The 20,382-nt window shown below is 33.2% G+C and overlaps 1 protein-coding gene across 1 annotated transcript in view; it reads left to right on the forward strand.

The window, feature by feature from the left end:
* Positions 1 to 20,382, forward strand: part of LOC118199969 (5-hydroxytryptamine receptor-like) — a 63,308-nt gene that overhangs the window by 8,787 nt on the left and 34,139 nt on the right. The window contains exon 2 of the mRNA XM_035371875.2: positions 5,167 to 5,443. Coding sequence (XP_035227766.1) covers positions 5,167 to 5,443 — 277 coding nt within the window. The remainder of the gene's footprint in view (positions 1 to 5,166; positions 5,444 to 20,382) is intronic.

A 20,382-nucleotide genomic window follows, 5' to 3' on the forward strand; every position in this document is an offset into this window, starting at 1 on the left:
CAAATCAGCATAAGCTGGCTGTCAGCTTTGGTAATACAAAGCCAACGTTCCTGATCCAAAATCCTAGATTCTAATTCCATTCGAAACACAGATATTTACATTTTAAGAATATTACATTCCTTTTCTTCTGATGGCTTTATAAGTACAGTAGATTCCCGATTAGCCTGGTTAATACCGGGGATCCACAGTTAATCCAATACAATTTTAAAAATACGTATATAATCAGTTCAGTAAATTAGCAGTTTACCTGTACTTGTAATCAGTTTAATTTGAGAAATAAATACATTTGGTTGCATAAATTAAATCAGCATTCGAAACAAGAATACACTTCAAAACAGGAAACACTTTGCTTTTGTTCATATTGATTACACTTATATCTTGATAGGATTCAGTGAGAACAGAAGATTAATAACTATGCACTTAGTTCATTTTTTGAGATTTAGAAATTTATTTTTAATGGATAATTTAAGAATATTTATATATTTCAGATTATGTACAATTAAATTAAGATTATTATAAAAACAATTCTTAAACACTGTGACATTATCTGCTTTCATTGCTGTTACCTCATTCATATTATTATAAATTTTTCTTTATTCGGATAGCCTGTAAATGTAATTTCCCATGTTTCTGCAATAAATAAACTTATTCTCTTTTTAGAAAAGGCCAGGTTAATCTATCCACTGTTAATTGGGAGTTAGCTAAGTAATGCATTTTTGACTTATTTTATAAATCCTAGATCACAGATTTCATTCTAAAATTAATTCAGTACAGAGAAAAAATTAAAGCGCACTATAGTGCAACAATTCGTGTGCTTTTATCATATTTCATATTTCAAAAATTTTAAAACATAATTAAAATGCTTTCCATAAACTGTAGATATTTCTATCAGACGCATTACCCGAAAATTATCAAGTTAATCCTTTACAGACATTTTTTCTTCAAAAAAGCTTCATCATAGGAACTTTTCGAATCAAAATGCACTTTTCCTTAATACGATATTTTTAGCAAAACATCCAAAATACAGGTAAGTTTCTCTCTTGCTGCATGAATTTTCGGAAGCAGTGTATTGCATGATTTCAAATAAACTCATCACATTCTTAAATACTTAAGTCTAGCTAGATGTTTAACGTAAACTACGAAATATCATATACTGAAGGGTATTCACCGCTAAATTTCAAACAAAATGTGATTATCAATTTCAAAAATTAATGTTCTTTAGTGCTTAGAAGTTCTCTCTGCGAAAAGTTAAAGAATAAGTTCAATGGTTTTTATTGATGTATATATCTGAATATTATTTTTCATTTGATAAATACATTTGAAAGTTCAGATCTTAAAATTTGGTGTAACTCAAACTGATAAAAAAAGATACAGTAAGTATGAAAATTTTAAAATTTTTGTAAATGTTTTAAATAAAAAAAATTGGATCAATTCCGCTTTGGAATTTCCTTCTAAAACAGGTAAGTAAATATTGTTAATTTACAGCAGAGGACTCCAAAATGATCTAAAGTCCTGAAATAGTTTGCAAATTCCGACGAGTTGGTAAATACTTTAGAGCCAGAAACTGAAATAGATTTGTGCATCGTACACCAGACATACAATAAATACAAAGGCCTTCCCAAAACCTAGTTAATTAAGTACAGGAATTAGATTTCTTCCAAATAAATATGCTAATTTTTTAACTCTTATAAACGCAATGTATTTTTCAATAACTATTTATACTGTGGAGGTAAGAAGAGATATGGAATGGCTGGCCTGATCAGCTGAAATTCTTTTGCACCTGGGAAATAAGCTCTATTGTTACTTCTCTCAAGCATTCAAATTAGATTGCTGTTTTCATGTAAATCTACGCGATTTCCAGAGCTTTAAACACTTCATTAAAACCAACACTTTTTAAGCAATTTGAATTCCCATTGTATAACTGCTTTTCTAAATTCTTTTCCGATAAATTTTAAAAAAAATTAATGACGTGTAATAAGTAGAACAAGAAATAATAATGTATCTCTAAGTTTTTAGTAATGGCATGGATAAATAATTTCAGAGCAACTGCTTTACTCCATGTTACTTAAATAAAGTCCAATATGTAAATTGTAGTGTACCTAAATGGGTGTCTGCCGAAAAAAACATCGCGGCAAAAACATCGCGGACGAAAACGTCGCGAAGAAAACAACGCAAGGCGAAAACTTCGTGATACAAAACACCGTGGGAGAAAAGAAAGCAAAAAAAAAAAACAACGCAGTTCTAAAACATCGTAGTACAATATATCGTGTTTGAATATAATGCGGTTAAAAAATTTCGCAGTTTAAAAACATCGTCGAAAATATCGTTGTAAAAAATAAAGTGCCTACAAATCATCGCATGACGTTACCATCGCATACATGCGTTTTCAGGTTTTAAAAGTTGTAAATGCATGCTCGTATAACGATTTGGGAGTGAAAGACGGAAAGAGGGATTCTTTTGCTTGTATATTTCATATTTTTGAACGAATTAATAATTTTTTGCTAAAAAAGTAAGAAGGAAACTTAAGCATTTAAAAATTGAAAATGAGGAGAAAATTAATGCAATTTATAGTACATAATGGAATTTTAAATTTACGTAGTTAATTAACATATGTCGTTAATAAATTAACCTTTTTTATAAGGTTTTAATGATAATTTCTTATAAAAAATAAAAGTAAAAATGCTTAGAAAAGGAAAATAAATAACTGCATGAGGTTACCTCTATAAAAATTGCCTAGTTATTGATCAAATTATTTTCTTTCCCATTTTTAACCTAATATTGTTTTAGTGAAAATTATACATTGTTTTGCTTCCGTTTATTCTTAAAGTGTGGTTAACATTTTCATATATACCGTTCAATCAATTTTTTGGATGTCCATTTGTTTGTTACAACGGAAGTCAGTTACATAACATGTCAGTATGGGGTTTCAAAAACGCATGTGTGCGATGTTATCGCCATGTGATGATTTGTAGGTACTTTATTTTTTACCATGATATCTTCGATGCCGATGTTTTTAAACTGCGAAGTTTTTGAACTGCTTTATTTTCGACCACGATGTTTTGTACCATGATGAAATGCTTTCTCTCTGCGATATTTTCTTCACTGCAATGTTTTCTCTCTGCGATATTTTCTTCAATGTTTTGTGCCTCTACGTTTTCGCCTTGCGCTGTTTTCTCCGCGATGTTTTAATCCGCGACATTTTTGCTGCGATGTTGTCGGCTGTAACCCCTAAATATGAATCAAAATGTGATTTAAACTCACATTTTGATGCAAATTTAGGTACCCTACAATTTACATTTAAAATTATTTATATGTAAATTTATTATTTAATAAATGAATAAAAAATTTATGGAAAAATAACATTCAGTATTCAAGCGCACTCCAACTAATAAACGTTCAAAACATAATGGCAATATTTATAACATATTTTATTTTCAAATTACCAAAAATAAATTAGTATTTTAAATTCAATGATCTAAAAGTACCTACAATGTGTATTTATTTTATTTGCTCATACTATTGAAGTATTGTATCTATTGAAGTTTGCAAATAAAATAAAGCTTGTTTAATTATTTTCTTTAATGAACGTCATGAAGTAATACTTGATAAATTTCTGCCATAAAATCCTAACGAACAGTACTAATTTTTCTATGTTAGTATTCTTTCGGTGTTTAACACAATACGAATTTCAGTTGCGTCATTTCAAGAGTTGCATTTAGCGCAGCAAATGAAAATTTTGCATTCAGTTGTAACCCTAAATCACCATAAAATTCAAAAATATTAATATAAAATTTACTTCATAACGTCACATTGACGTTAACGTAACTTTGAAACGTCATATATCATTGCTTTGAATCTAAAGACAACACCATAGAAAATCTTTAGTTTATAGGATGCTTTAAAACACTGGCAATGTGTAAAACTCTTTATCAATCAATTAGGAGAAATTGTGGTTTTAAACTTTAATACTTTCAGTGATACAAATTTAAAATAACTTACGTTTTCTAAATGCAAATAATGTTTACTTAATATACAACTTATACTTACTTCCTTACATTGAGAATGTAAAACGAAGTTACTTATGGTTCTACAATAATTCTCATAAATGACTGGAAATAAAAATTTTCGAAATTCATTCTAGCTTAATAAAAGGAAGCAAACCTGGGGTTAAAAAAAGCATTATTTTTATAAAATTTAAAACATATTTCTTCAGATTCAGTAGTTTATGAAGACCAACAAGTAGTGATATAAAGAATAACACAAAACTTACCTGATTTTCAAGATTTAGTACTTTAAAAAATATCATTCATCGAAAGTTAAAGAACTCAAACAGTTAAATCCAATTTTCTATTAGTCTCTTTCGTCAAAGAAATTTATTTTGTTTAATATTAGCTTCAAAAATGTACTTTTTTTATAATTTCAATAACAAAACTATTAATGTTACTTACTTGTCAACATGATTAATTCAAAATTATATATTTAAAATTTCTTAAATTTTCATATGTATATAAGTGTATGTGTGCTTATACACTTATATACATATGAATTTCATATGTATATAAGTGTGTGTGTATGTGTATGTACGAGTTACCCTCAAATCATTAAAAGCCAGAGCCAGAAAGTGTAAATGCGACGTTTAAATAATCTCACCATCTTTACATCCGAAATTATTACGTCCTTAACAAACAACAGATACATATTTTTGACACAAAAACCAACTACATTTAGGGACTTACAAGAAACAGAAATATTTCGAAAGAGAAGAAAAGTATTAATCATTTTATGCATTAAAACAACATATCTAATGGAAACAATAGTATTTGTTGCATTAGCTCCCTTTGAATATTCAGTAGCAGCACAACAAAACATAATTGAACTCTGAATTGTTTTAAAAACTTAAATTTTTCGTAAATGTATTGTCAGCATTCCTACCATCTTCTTTGTAACAGATGACTTGAGGTCGTCTGCTAAAACACTTTGGGGAGGGAATATTTGACGTATGCAGTTAATTTTGATTCTCTATTTGAAGCACGATGTCTACTTCTTTTTCATTCTTAACTCCATGATCTATACTGTCACTGAAAGAAATAGATGATCTGTTGCTATTTAATAGATGTTTGATTACATTCTTTGAATTCTGATCATCTGTACTTTCACTCTCTTCAGATGCCTAGTGAGTCAAGATACAGGCTATCAGATCTTCGCAACATGTTCTACCTTTTATGTGCCCCTGGTGGTCATACTAATCTTGTATTGGCGTATTTATCAAGTAGCCAGAACACGCATTCGTCACAAACCAGGTGCCAAAGCACTGCGGTCAATCCAGCCTTCAGAGAGCCAACTAGTGCAAATTCTGCCACATGATCAAAAAAGCTCAGCCTCGGTTCAAAATACAGAAACTACAACTTCGGCGACAAATGGTACCCCGTCAACAAGAGAAGTGGTAAGTGGATTTCTTTTTCAAATTTAGATTGTAAAATACGCTGGTTTCCATAAGTTGGAAGACAGAAAGTCGTACTAAAGGGAAAAGTGCATAAAGAATATTGGGGAAATTTGGGAAGAATATGAATTGTAGCAGGAATTTTAAAATAGCCTAGCATATTTTACACGAGAAACATCCTTTGTTAGCTTATAGAGAATTTTTACCCAGTATGAGGGAGACAATTCAATGGACAAAATGTAAAGACATTAGGTTTTTTTTTTTTTTTTTTTTTTTTTTTTTTTTTGAAGCAAGAGACTTGATCAACGCCTTCGCCGGGACTCGAACCACGGACCTCTCGAATTCGCGTCGGGCGTGTTGACCACTACACTACACCACGAAGGCATGCTAAGAAGGCGGTAGAAATACCTTATATACTCCCCCTTTTAAAAGGCGACTGGAGATTTTAGTTGACCCAGTCGCCAAATCCTGGTTGAGGAGAATCATCTTCCACCACCCTTTTTATTTCTGGCGCCACTGTAGAGACATTAGGTTATTTCGAGGCCAGAGAGATGAAAAATGACCAAAGCCTTCGCCAGGAATCGAACCACGGACCTCTGGAATACGCGCCCAGCGTGCTGACCACTACACTACGAAGGCATACTAAGAAGGTGGGAGAAATACCTTATTAAAGTACTTTAATACGGAGTGTACTCAGCTCATATAACTGTAGTTTTAGGACTTGTAGTAATGATTCATGCTGTTTATAACGACGTCAGTCAAACCACAGTAACAAGTAAATTCGATTATTCTATTAAAACAGATAGCTCTCTGTGAGTATAAGCTGACTATTTGAGGACAGAATATACTACAACATGGTCATTCTGAACTTAAATCTAAAAACTGAGTTGGTAGTTATGTGTATAACCATTTTTTTTTTTTTTTTTTTTTTTTTTGTTGTTGTTGTTGTTGTTGTTGAACCACAAGTCGAGTTCGATGCAGGTAAGAGTATCATGTTATAATATGTAATAAGTTCCTTCTGTTTAACCTGCATTAAAATCCTTCGCATAGGTCCAGGATATCGCCTCTATAATTTTGGGAAGTGTTTTTATTTATCAATATGCAAAGATCTGTGTGTCGTCCTAAAAGAGTTCCACTTCTATGTATGCATGTAACATGTGCCGAAACATCATTTTAGATACGATGTTACTTTAATTATAGCAAAGATGCATTATTCTTTCCATATTCTCCCTGTATCGAATTACACCTAATACTGCTCTGTAGCCAATATCTGCAAACATTTGCGAAAAATGTAAAATTCGATTGCTCTTCTGTCTATTGCATATGAATGCATGCCCAGTTGGATCAGATTTTTCTGTCAAATGAGATAAAGGATGCATAAATTGCTTATCGCTTATTACAGAGACCGTCTTCTTCACGAAGGCCTTCATAAAACAAATCAGAACACAAAGTAGAAACAAAGCGCGGGGGGGGGGAATGTTTCAGTTTCATTTATTACATCTGTCTTCCATAAAGAACATCATAAAAATTAGTGAGCATCTTGTGTATTGGTGAATCGAAAATATAATTCGTGAAAAAATTTAACTTCAAATATTTTGAAATGCAAATGGCAATTGTTTTACATTTGTTCTTTGTGAATTTATATGTATTTGCATAAAATATATATGGTACATGATTAAAAGGAAAAAAATAGTTAGGCATTTCTACCATCCATAGAGTCATCTTCAAACATATGTCCACGAAGTTTTCCAACTTGAAATGACCCACATGAGAATTAACGATTTACCCACGTTGCTTGCTACTGTTTACACGTGTCTTCAAGATCCACAGCAAAAGCAGCAGAGATCTGTTTTTTTATACCCTTCTTATTTTCTAATAAATTTATTCATTAGAAAATAAGAAGGAAATGCTTTATGAATTCCAAAAATACAGATGAAGGTGAAAGTTTCTCGGGACTTCGGTCTTTTGATCATCATAAGCACGATAGACAGATCTAAAACAAAATTTCTGATTGTCTGAAGAAATTCAGTCTTGCGATAAAGGTATTTTTTCACATCTCAGACCCTGAAATAAATTCCTGTATGATAAATAAGTTAAATTGTAAATGCATAATTATGTATAATTTTTGTTAACCTAAGTCTTTTTTAAAGTTCAATTAAGTAAGTTTTATACGTTTGCATTATGCCATTTTTTTTTTTAAATTTCTTCTCGTATATGTCATGTAGCCCTTAATATTATAACAAAGATCCATTTCTCGTTTTATGTGGGATGGTGACTGTTATTAAAATACCTTGTTTTCTTTTTAATGACTTTTTTGCGAATTAAGCACAAATTGAGATTTTCGAATAAATGCAGACACTAAATCCATTTAATAAAACAAATTATTAACTAATTATAATACATCAACTATAATTATTTTCAAAAAATGAATAATTCTATAAAATTATAAGTACTGATGTTATGTGCAATAGGAATTGTACATATGGAATAATCATCTGAAAGTTTTATGCCTCCCCTTCAGAGAGAATTTTTAACTGCATTCTCTATCAGCTGCAAATCATCAAGTTATAAATATTAGTGTTCACTGTGCTGTATTGGAAAGACAGCTATCCTGTATATCCTGTATATATAGGCTTTTCCTATGAGACCAATGGAAATTTGTCTCCAGACCACCACCTGGAATTGGGGCATGGGTCAGGTAGCAATTATAGAAGTTTTCTGATAATTACAGAATCGTATTTAAATTTATGTGCATGGTACTGCATTTGATTGTTCATTACGTAAGAATACATAAATTACTGAGTCTTTCTTTGACGTTTTAAGTAGATCTCCTTAATGAAGATGCATTCATGTTAATTCATATCTGGAGTCCGAGTGCTGCTTCAAGCATACACACATATATCACTCAAACAGGCAAAAGCAGTTCAGAAATTGTCCATGTTCAGTGATACGGCGAATAAGATGAGAAGAAGTTACTTGTCTTTCTGTTCTAACCATGTTAAGAAAAAGGAAAGTTCACCTCACCAGATCACCAGTATTCCATTCTTCTTAACTTTCATCTACAAGTAATTTAGTCAGAATCATTTCGAGATGCCTGTCCAAATTCTTAAAGTTCATCACTTCTGTTTAGACTTCTGTTGACATTAAAATTTGTCAGCATATCTTGCATAATAGTATATTTTCAATCAGTATAGCTTTTAGGTTTTTCATGACGGTGAAGTATTTCAGAACTATCATCCTTTCAAGTGGGATATCGTCATGGAGGAGTTTGTAAGAGAAATTGGCCCATAGTCATGCTATACCGTGAGTAAAACCACGAAACGGCGTATATCCAGTCCGTTTAGTTTCTGACAGCCTATTTCAAACTGCCAGCGCTTAAAAACAAAGACAAATACATGGATACATGTATCCATCTTGGCTAGTTATGATACATGGTATCACAGATTGTAGTATTTCATTCTATAATTCATAATACATATTGGAATAATAAAGCCTGATTTTTGTATTTTACATTAAATTACTAATTATGATTAGCTAACGAAATTTTAAAATTTTCTGTCGTCTGATACATAAAATTTCATTTCGACTTACCTCTCATCAAAAGATTAAGAAAATTATCAAAATTTTGGAAGACTCATGTAAGCATTAGCTTTGAAGAGGGCTTAAATTCAGCCGGAGCTCGGAAACAAGCTCTGGCATTTCTTAATTTTTGAGTCGTAATTCAATTCGTAGCCCAAATCAGACAAGCTGCTGTATTTAAATTTAATATTTTACTGTTTGCCATTGATTTAACTAAAATCAATAATTTTTTAATCAGTTTATTCTCCATTTAAATTTAACTATTAATTTTTTATCATTTTATTTATTTTTATTTAAATTGCTTGATGGCCTTACATAGAGCTCCGGCACTTCTAATTTTAAAAATTACCAAATAGAGGATGGTGGTTCGGTAAAAACCATCAAAACTAGTCCTGCGAAAATTTTGAAAAAATTAACGCTGATTTTTGTTGTTTGACTTCTGAATTAGTATTCTAGTACTTCTTCGAACTTTCCTCACAACTGCTTAACTCCTGTTAGTTGCAAGAAGAGCTTTCTTAACAAAAATCATTTAAGAAATATTTAATTAAAAAATAATTAATAAACAAATGTTTATTGCATTTAAAAAAAGTCTTTTTATACCGTCTACATAACTGCAAATAGAGCAATCAAGTGGACTTCTACAATATCATCGATGGTAATGGCAACAAAAAACATCAAAAGTAATACCATGTAATATATCCTTAGGAAATCAATCAATCAATTAGGAGTTAATTTTAAATGACGTTTTATTAACACTTAACAACAACATACAGGAAAACGATAAAACTGTAAAAGGAATTACATTAAATTGTTTTAAAACTTCAGAGCGTGAGTTCAATCACATCTCACTTCTGCAGCTCGCGTGCATTGAATTGAGTATTTCGCCGGTAGAGCGCGTTGCCGACGATATTCATTTAATATAAATTTAAAAGTTTGGAATGAAATTTTCCTACAAATATGGAAGTAGAGTTTTAATTTATTTTCTTATATGTCCCTTTGACATTTTTTTAGTTATTTGTTTATATAACAAGAGGGGCGACAAATTTAGTGCCCTAGGCATTAAATTCAGGAACCGTCCAGGGAGGCAAAAGCTCTAGCTACGCCACTGTTCTACCATACTGATGCTTTATGAATTCTGACTAAAAATTTTTAATTCAAAACAAGGGCTGAAAAATAGATGTTTGCAACATTTGCATTTCTAAGAAAAGCTTAATTTCATTTTCTGAAAAAAACCGAAAATCAGAAAATGTCTTTTTTAACACTTTCAGCCCTTCCCTAATATTTTCTCAGAGTAGTTCTTGAAAAACAGGAACAACGTCGATATTTATACTTGTGCTGCCATCTATACAATTTTCTAACAAACAACGGGTACTTTTGGGAAATCCTAAAGAATCGTTTCATGTTATCAAACTAGAAGCAGTAAAAATTTTTTCAAGATATGCATAAGGTTCAGCCTTCACTAGTTCTCTTAAATGGGTTTCAATGGCAGCTGAATGGAAGTAAGTAATGGATTCAAAGGTGGGGTCTACTGTTAATTGGCAATATCAATTAAAGCCTATGAAAACAAAATACCCTTTTATGGCGCAGATAGAGATAAATAATTCCCGCTCGTTAAAGTCAGAACATAACTGTAGCATTTTGCGCTTATACTGGGATTAATTACTTCATTAAGTAGAAAATAAATTATATTAGAAGCTATATTAGAAGCTTAAAAATCTACATTTTCTACAGTTTGAAAATCTGTCTTTCGCATATGCAGCAACGTAAGCGAAATCGGCGGCTTGGACTGTAGAACAATATTCGCCTCAACAGATGGCGCCACCATAAGGAAGCTTACTTCTTTTTTACATATTACTAATGTAAATTATGCTTCACGCATTGCATTTCATGTATAGCATTTCGTGAAATAAACTTACAATTCAACATTCAAACTTACTTACGTTAATTGTAAAAATGAATACGGTTCATTTAAATTTATTTAAACGAAAATAAAATTAAACGTATTTAAAAGAATTTTTTTAAGTAAAAATTTAATGGTTTTAGTTTAGCAAGTGTTTGTTATAAACTTAACCTTACACCAGATTTTATCCTTGATCTTGTTCTACTCCTTACCACCAGGAAATTGTAAAAATAAAATGCGTAAAGAATTCTTGTTGACTTCATTCAACCTTAATTAACTTATAGAGATGTGACTAAATTAATGCAATTGAATTTTTTATATGAATAAAATATCGAATTAAAAAGTCAGTTTCTTTCAAGTGCGGAAGAAATTATTCATTCTGTAATATGTTTGTTCTTGAATATCTAAAAAGGAATTCTGGAATTGTTTAAAAAGTCATGTCATCGCGCTCATTATGAATCATAATTTTATAATATAAAATTTTAAATGAAAAAGGAATACGTTTCTTTTTTCATACTTTATTTCTCAGAAATTAAATAATTCAAGTAAAATATTCATCGGTTAAATATTCTAATAGAAAAAGATCATTTGAAAAATGCAATTTAAATAAAGTTAAATTTTCATTCTCTTCTGCAACAATTTGTTTTAAATTTTACATTATATCAGTTTGTGTAAAATGACTCACTATATTTTTTTTAATTGAAACGTTACTAAAAGATATGTAACTAACTAAACTAAGGATGTGAAGGAAAGTCTCAGTATCTGACATCTGTTAAAAGTATAATGCGAAGTTTAAAGTTTTTAATTTTACATTTTAAAACCCAGAATTTAAAAAAAGTAAAAAAGTGAGTAAAATTTTATATATTTTTGGAAGCCTCCTTCAAAATAGAAGCCCGGGCACGTGCCCTATTTGCCACTGTGAAAATCAGGCCCTGATAGCAGACTAGACTCGCCATTTGCATTTACATATATATTGAGGAATAAATGCTATATTTGAGTTTAAACACACTACGCTTAAAGTTTTTTTCTTTATTTTTTAGTTAGGTTATATCAGGTTATTTTTTAATAGTGTAAAACCACGAGGGTTGTCTGCCTGTGAGGAAGGATGCCTTCGTGGAGGACTTTATGAAAAAAACTGGGTCGTATTTACGCTATACACGGGAAAAACCACGAAAACCAATCATGTAGCCATCCCGTTCGCATGGATTCGAACCAAAAGCAAGTCGAGTTACCAGTATTCAGCGGTTTTAAACAGTTCGCGTATGAAAAAGTTGAGCATGCGAACAGGTTTTGGTTTGGTTTATTGAGATTATGGCAAAGCACACTAGGGCTATCTGCCTAAGAGGAGCGATGCCTTCGTGGAGGACTTTCTAAGGGAAACTGGCTCGTATACACATTACACATGGGGAAAACCACGAAAACGCCCATGCAGCCAGCCCGTTCACGGGATTCGAACCTCGAACCGAACTACCAGTGTTCAGCGACTTTACCGCTCGGCCGCTGGTGGGCCACGAGCATGCGAACAGACACAGATGGACCAACTAACTTTATTTACAGTTTTTACGCACCGAAAATGTTCTGCGCGTTGCATTCTTTCTGCTTTCATGCACGATTTTTATCTCTTCTCTCCAGCGCCACATATCGACTTGTATAGTGATCCCCTCTCTTATTCAAAATATGGATTGCTGCATGAGTTTTCCTCCATAGCGAAAGCGCACAGTGAGGGAACGACGAAATATCAACATTAGATGTATACGGCAATTCAGACAAATATCCAAAATAAATACAGTATCTCAGTGTGAATTACATAAATAAATAATTCATATATAAATATGAAATAATAATAACATGAACGTTCCAGTTCACTTCAGTGATTAAACGTTTGTTAAATTTTACTCGTTTACCAGATCTAGACACTTGTGTATTAGTAGGTTTCACAGTCTCATAATCTGCTGATGATGGTATGCATTCCTGTTATAGTTTAGGGATGTTAGATACAGGTAAATCATTGAAAAGAAATGCCGGTTTGACTATATCAAGTGAAACATACTTTTCTTTTTCTCATTTGTGTTGATGGTAATAGTTTTATCATCGTTTGACAGAATTTCAAGGGGTCTTGTACAAGATTGAGTTAAAAGTGGAGTGAGTTTCTCTTTCGCAAGAACACTTGCGAGCAGGTTTATAATCGAGGATGCGTGAAGACTTTTGGAGGGCCTTGAACATATGTGAGACAGGGTTTTACTCAGCTCATTCTTTCTTTAAGTTGTTGCATAAAATTATATGTGGAATGGCTATTACTTGATCTTTCCTCACATAAAACAGTTGGAAATCTTAAGGAGGTACCCTGTGCTAAGTCGGCACTTTAAACTTCTATATTAGGTTTCACAGCAACTCTTAAGCTAAATAGAATAGAATAGTTCGGTCTATTTAGGACTACCATGAGCTTTTAAGATAAATTTAATAATTTGGTGAAAATAGTCCATTAAGCGATTTGCTTGAGGAAAGCTGTGGTTCTAATTCTATTACGGCCTAATGTGTAAGTTATTCTCTAAACATTGAAGATTCAAACTGTCTTCCCTAGTCAGTGCTTATAGTGGAAAGCCAACCAAACAGGAGAAATCTAAATATTAAACAGAAAACGGGAAATGTCCTGTGAAGAAGTCAGATATTGACTCTAACTCAAACAAATGGAAGAAATGATCACTTATAGTTAAACAATAGCTCTTTCCTTCTGATGGATGTAGGGGACCCATAAGATCAATGTGAATGTGAAAGACTCTATAGTATCAGATAATGCAAAAGTGCCTAAAAATGTTTAGGTTCGACTATGCATTTTTGATTCCTGACAAGAATTGCAACTGTTTACCCACACTTGAATGTTTCTTTCATGCTGGTCCAAACATATATGATAGAACGTAGCTACAAATAGATGACAGAGTTTTGTTCTACAAAACTTTTCTGGAATAAATGGTTTGTTTGAATCAGTAAGTGCATTACAAATGAATCTTTTTGTAGCCAAACGGAAAGGTACTGTCTTGAATAAAAGTGAAATGATTCCACGATTTATATAATTCTGGGTCATCTCGCTGGGCTGCAGAGTAAGCTTCAGAATCTTAAAATGAAGAATTTAAAGTTTTATTCATCTCTACGCAAAAATGAGCGTCAGCAATTATGATGTTAGTTCCACATGTCTGGTGGACATCCGTACTAAACAGAGATATCAAATCTAAATGTTACCATTGAAGAGAGGTGCAGTTATCTAGGTTTTGCTTAAGAGCATAGATAAGTAGCTTTTGGTCTGTGCGTACTGCTAATTTGTAACAAATGGCATAATCTTTTCACACTATATGTGTAGTCAAAAGTTCACAGCCACGGGTGGGCCACTTTGTTCGGCTTTTTCATTTAACTATCAAAAATGCAGTTATTTCCGATATGTCTTAGTTCGCCGACAGTAGAATCACTGACATCAACAAACACACATAATTTTTTATTTGAAAATTATAATCACAAATAATTTTTTTAAATAACTAGGGTATTTTTCACCGTTATGAATAATGCTCAACTGCCTCTGGAAAAAATTGCAAAAAACCTACCATTGGAAAAAATCCTTCTGTTTAACTTTTGAATCAAACTTTGACTTTTTTTATGCCTCTTCGGAAAATCTATTTAGAGGTGCTAGCCTTTGGCACAAAACGGCAGTAAAAATTTAATAAACATAACAACCATCTTAAATGAATAACAGTGGATGGTTTGGGAAATTTTAATATATTCGCTACACATTAGAGAAGTGGGTCTATGCTACACTGAGGAAAACTTTAAAATTTAATGGTGGAAATATCAGATGTGCATTTTGAAGAAGTGAAGCTTAATTGAAATGATTCAAGGTATGCGAGTAAAGTTTTTAGATATTCATAACGTTCCTCTCGTTGATGCTACCAAGATATCATCGACAAAAGCGTAAACATATGAAAGCTTACGAGTGACTTCATGAATGAATCTTAGGAATGCAGCAGGTGTGTTTCAAAGGCCAGATTGCATCCTGGCGCTTTTAGGCCAAAATAAATATTGATGACCCATTTTTGCACATCTTCAGGACCGGCAGAGATTTGGTGACATGTTTTAATAAAGTCAATATGTGAGAAAATATTTATTCCTAGAAAGGCTGCTGCAAAACCTAAGACGTTTGGAATTCCATAATTACATTTTACAGCTCGCGTATTAAGTGCTCTGTAGCCACAGACAGGTCGCACTTCCGTACAATATCCTATTTTTGGAAGCAAGTACAAAGGTCTGATTTGGTTTTGTGGAACAAAAACGATTTCTGTTTATATTGGGCCAAACACATGGTACTGTCTGGTAAAAATCTTAAGATACAATTCCACGCACGTCTAAAATCCAACGAAAACACACACAGAGTTAATAACATGTAAAATGGACATATGGTTGTAGAGTCTTTAGGTTTCTTTGAAACAAGAAACGTGAAAAATGTGCAGTGCCCTCGCTGAGACTCGAAGCTTGAAATTCTCGAATACACGTCGAATATGATTCCAATTACACAACGAAGGCATGTGGAGAGGAGGGAGAAAATACCTTATATACTCCTCTTTTAAAGTCTAGTGGGAGGGACCCAATCGCCAAATCCTGGTGGTGAATTATCGTCCACAGTTTTTAGTTCGGGCGCACTTGTAAAGTCATTAGGTGTTTTTGAAGAAGAGACTTGAAAAATGTGCAATGCTCTCGCCGGGACTCAAACCCGGGACCTCTCGAATACGCGTCGAGTATGCTTCCAATTAAAGAGCGAAGGCATGTGGAAAGGAGGGAGAAAATAACTTATATGGTCAATTATTATTAAAAAATTTGAAATAATGGAACAAAAAATAAAATTAATAAAAAATTTATAAAAAATTATGTAATTTTTATGGCCTTCAAAAATTTTTTAAATATTATGGGGCTTAAACAGTTACAACACTCAGAGAAATTTCTGAGTTTAAAAAATAGAGATGATGAAAATAATTATAAACAAGGCAATCAAATAAAAGATACTTGACAGGTAAAGCCGCATCATATGCAGAGCAGATTGGTTCGCTATTCCTCTTCATTACATGCTAATGAGTCAACCTATAGTGACCTATCCTCAAGTGAGTCAACAGGACTACCTCTCTGCCACTTTTCTGATACTTCCAATTCTCCATTTCGGGTTTCACCAGTCGCTTGCATAATGAACAACAGAATACTTTATTTCTTGATCTGCCTTTGAATAAGGCTTAGTTATCTCTGAGAATTCTTTTAGAAGTTGATGATAAAAAGGATCGCCAAAGTGAATTTCACTATTTCTTAGAATGCAAGGAGAATTAGATAGGCATGAACGCAACGACCTTGAAGCAATGTGGGGATTTTTTTGCAGATTGAAAAGTAAAAATTATCTTTCGAGTGCAAGTTGATGATTTTTGCGAATTATTTTTAAGAACTTTCCTAAACTACCGATTTTTATCGTAAGTTTGTGAATATTATGAACACATGAAAAAGAAAATTTAGTTTAGCAAATACAAATTTTAATTATTAAACAAGTATTACGTAATTCATTAAAAAATAAAACACATTCGTCTTCAAATCTTTCTGTAATTTTTTTAGCTATTTTCTCTCCAAGTACACAGCGATCTGTTATCGTTTAAAAAACAACAGACAATTTCAAAATCTCGGTATCGCACAAACCTTGAACACCAGCCTATCTTCCTAAAGCATCTCCTAGTTGTTTACTTTAGAGATTTGCATCAAAATTATGTATTCCTCAAAAACATGTTTTACTGCAGTTTCCTCCATCCCTGGCAAATTCCACAAGCGCATATTTTAAAATAAAGAAAAAAAATACTACGATTTTTTTATAAAAACAGTCGGAACTCATAATTGTTAAGAAAAATATGGTACTAAAAGTTAATTTATGGACTAATTATCTTAGTTTAATAGTTACTGTAAGTGAGAGTAATAAAAGGCAGCAAAGTTAATAAACCGTAAAGAATCATCCTATATGCCTAGTAAACAAATTTATCTCAAATGGTAAGCAGTTCATTGCGTTGTACGGCAATAACCATCTTTAAGAATTACGTAAATTAGCCTTTCTTAACCTTATAGTATGTGAATGAAATAATGACTATACTTACTTTTATACGGCCGCACCAAATAGTAACACACTTATATATGACAAATTATTATTTATTTAGCAACCACTCTTAAGGGAAACAGATCATTTTGGCCAAGTGAATCAGCACTAGGCTGAAAATCAAAACACTGTTATAGTCTAATAGTTCGTGTAAGTTCGAACTCAACGAAATATTGCACAGAAGATTAATCCATTTTCATCTTCCTAAAAATGTTGCATACAAGACGTTGAATAATGAAAATCAGATTATTAATTCATTCTGCTGAAGTAAATTAATAGCACAGTAATAGAATTCTTTTTCGTAGGAACGAGCTCTAGCGCAGTATTACATGGCACATAACAGTAAAATGGCAACTAGTAAATAGGGTCGAGTTTCGAATTTCTGGCTCCTCATGCTGAAAAATATAGCTTCTCAGGTGGAAGAATATACTACACTCATGTCCATAAATTAAGGATAATTCGGAGTCACGCGGAAATCGAACTTAAAATAAATATATCACCTGTAAAATCACTACACACATCTTCAAGAATCATATGCAAATTTCAGGAAGTAACCAGATGACACCGATGGTACGTCACAATGACGAGAGTGTAAGAGAGTGATATATAAGGAATACAGGCAAAGAAGTAAAATTATTCGCAGGCGCTTTATAAGCATTTCAGTGCAATAACCGAATAGTTATGACACAAAGGACGCATTTGGATGATTTTTACGTGGTAGAATTATCGGCCGTCTGGAATGTGGAAGTATCAGACGAACTTGGAATTGCCCAGAGTGTCATCTCCAGGCTTTGGCAACGATTCCAAGATGATGGTAATGTGAGTAGACGTAACAGCACAGGTCGCCCCAAAGTTACAACGCCGAATGAGGACCGGTATTTGGCAGTTACTGCCAAAAGAAACAGGCGGAGCACAGCCTCAGACCTGTCTCGTCAGCTCTATTCAGCCAATGGTACGACAATTTCAAGGCAGACCGTGCACAGACGCTTAGGGCAGATTGGTCTATATGCTCGTAGACCTGCCAGATGCGTTCCACTTACTGCAACTCACTGTCGCCTGCGGTTATCCTGGAGTAGAGAGCATGCATTGTGGACACCGCAACAGTGGACTTGTGTGATGTTTTCCGACGAGTCCAGGTTTAGCTTGCAGTCTGATTCTCGCCAGACTTTCATATGGAGAGCTTCAGGTACCCGTTACCACCAAGAAAACATCATTGACCGACACCGTTACGGTGGTGCAGGAGTGCTCGTTTGGGGTGGAATTATTCTGGGTTCCAGAACTGACCTGCATGTTCAAATTGGAACCATGACAAGCCAAATCTATCGGGACGTCATTCTGGAACAACATGTACGTTTGTTTAGGGGCACCATGGGCGCACAATTTGTGTTTATGGATGACAACGCCCGTCCTCACCGCGCAAACATCGTAAGCGAATGCCTTCAATCGGAGGATATCACCCGTATGGACTGGCCAGCATTCTCACCGGACTTGAATCCAGTACAGCACGTGTGGGACATGCTTGGCCGACGAGTTGCAGCCCGTCAATCTCCTCCTATATGTCTACCGGAACTTCGGAGAGCATTGCTTTTTGAGTGGTGTAATATCCCCCAAGATCAGATCGATAATTTGATAGTCAGCATGCCTAGGCGTTATACGGACTATATTGCACCGTCTGGGAGACATACAATGTATTAACAATCATACCATCCATGTAATATTGGTTTTTTGTAAATAGGTTTTTTTTTAATTTGCTCCAGGGAGAAAAAATTGCTAATTTTTTTAATAATATCAAACATATAGCATCTTTTTTGGCTCTTTACCTTTTGTTTAATAAATAAGCTTTACAAATAAGTCAAATTTGTTTTGCTTCTAACTCTTCCTTTGCCTGATTTTGCATTATCCTTAATTTATGGACATGAGTGTAGAAGAATACCAACTACTAGAAGCCACTACTTTAATTACGTTTCATACAGTACACAAGCCACAGTGAAGAGGGAAGGTAAAAAACTCACGCACTTGACAAGGGGAAGGGGGTAAGGCCAAACCCTTCTTCACCCTTGGCGTCCATATTCCAAGAGCGAGAAAATTTACACATTCACGCATATTTATACTCTGTATAGCGGCCTCGTAATGAAAATGTGAGCTTTACAGGAAGAAATGTATTGATAATTAGAAATAAAAAAATCAATTCACGCCTTAAAGGTAACTTGTATATAATGTTAGCTGTGTAAATTCTGTAATGTCTCTACAATATCTTTGATAAGGGAAAAGAGTCCATTATTTCGGTGATATAAAATTGTTTACGGTAAGTATTCTGTAGATATATGCCTAAAGAAAGATGATCGCCTAAAAGACCTCTAAACGCTCTTATTAATATTTCACATAGAAAACAGCAAAAATACATCCGATTAAATAACTCTCTCTGAGGCTAATAAACACATCCGGAATGAAACTACTAGTGTTAGTGATCTTACCCACTCCGCTCTTCTGGGTTTACAGTTATAGAATTGAAAACCATGGTAGACTTGTGATAATTTAAACGCAGGCTCAGATCCCTGAAATATTTCGGAATGCTAAAAATATTTGCTAGGGGGCATCTAATACTGATCAAAGAAACTTAATACTGAGTGCAAAAGCATCTAAGTCTTGACAATCAGTAATATCTAAACTTCTTTCGATTCAAACATCATAACGCTCTACTACTTATAAATGAGGCAAAAGTTAATACAGGTACTATTAAATTAAAGTAAAGCACATATTAAGAAACCAGAAACTATTTCTGACCATCACACTTTTTTAATCTTATATGACTCATTCATCTCCTTCATATCACTGTACAGTAAATGTATACTACATTTTCTACATTCCAAAAGCAGATACTGTAGGAATTAATGGACGCAGTACGAGAAAAAAGCGCTATAAAATTAACGTAAAAGAAATTTCAGCAGTCCGGAAGATCCTTCTAGTGATAACGCATACGATATTTTCTGTTTCTCTCCCCCCAAAAAAATCGGTACCATACCATAAGAATGAATGGCCGCAATATACGAAAAAGTGGATGGGAGACAAAAGGCTTTTCCCTTATTAAAGAACAAGTATTCCGTAGAGTGATCGCCATGCTATTCTCAGCCCATCATTACAACCTAATACTTCTAAGGCTCACAAAGCTCAAGCCTTCTAAGGCTCACAAAGTTCTAAGTTTTACGGAAAACCAAAATCATCTTATAATTCCTTATAATCCTAATTTTTACTTATATAAACTGAAAAACGCTGTGCTCTGAACTCCAAACACTCGTAATTAGATTT

Source organism: Stegodyphus dumicola, chromosome X1, assembly GCF_044657685.1.
Source record: "Stegodyphus dumicola isolate Sdum_Otavi_A_Nest chromosome X1, ASM4465768v1".
NCBI classification, from domain to species: domain Eukaryota; kingdom Metazoa; phylum Arthropoda; class Arachnida; order Araneae; family Eresidae; genus Stegodyphus; species Stegodyphus dumicola.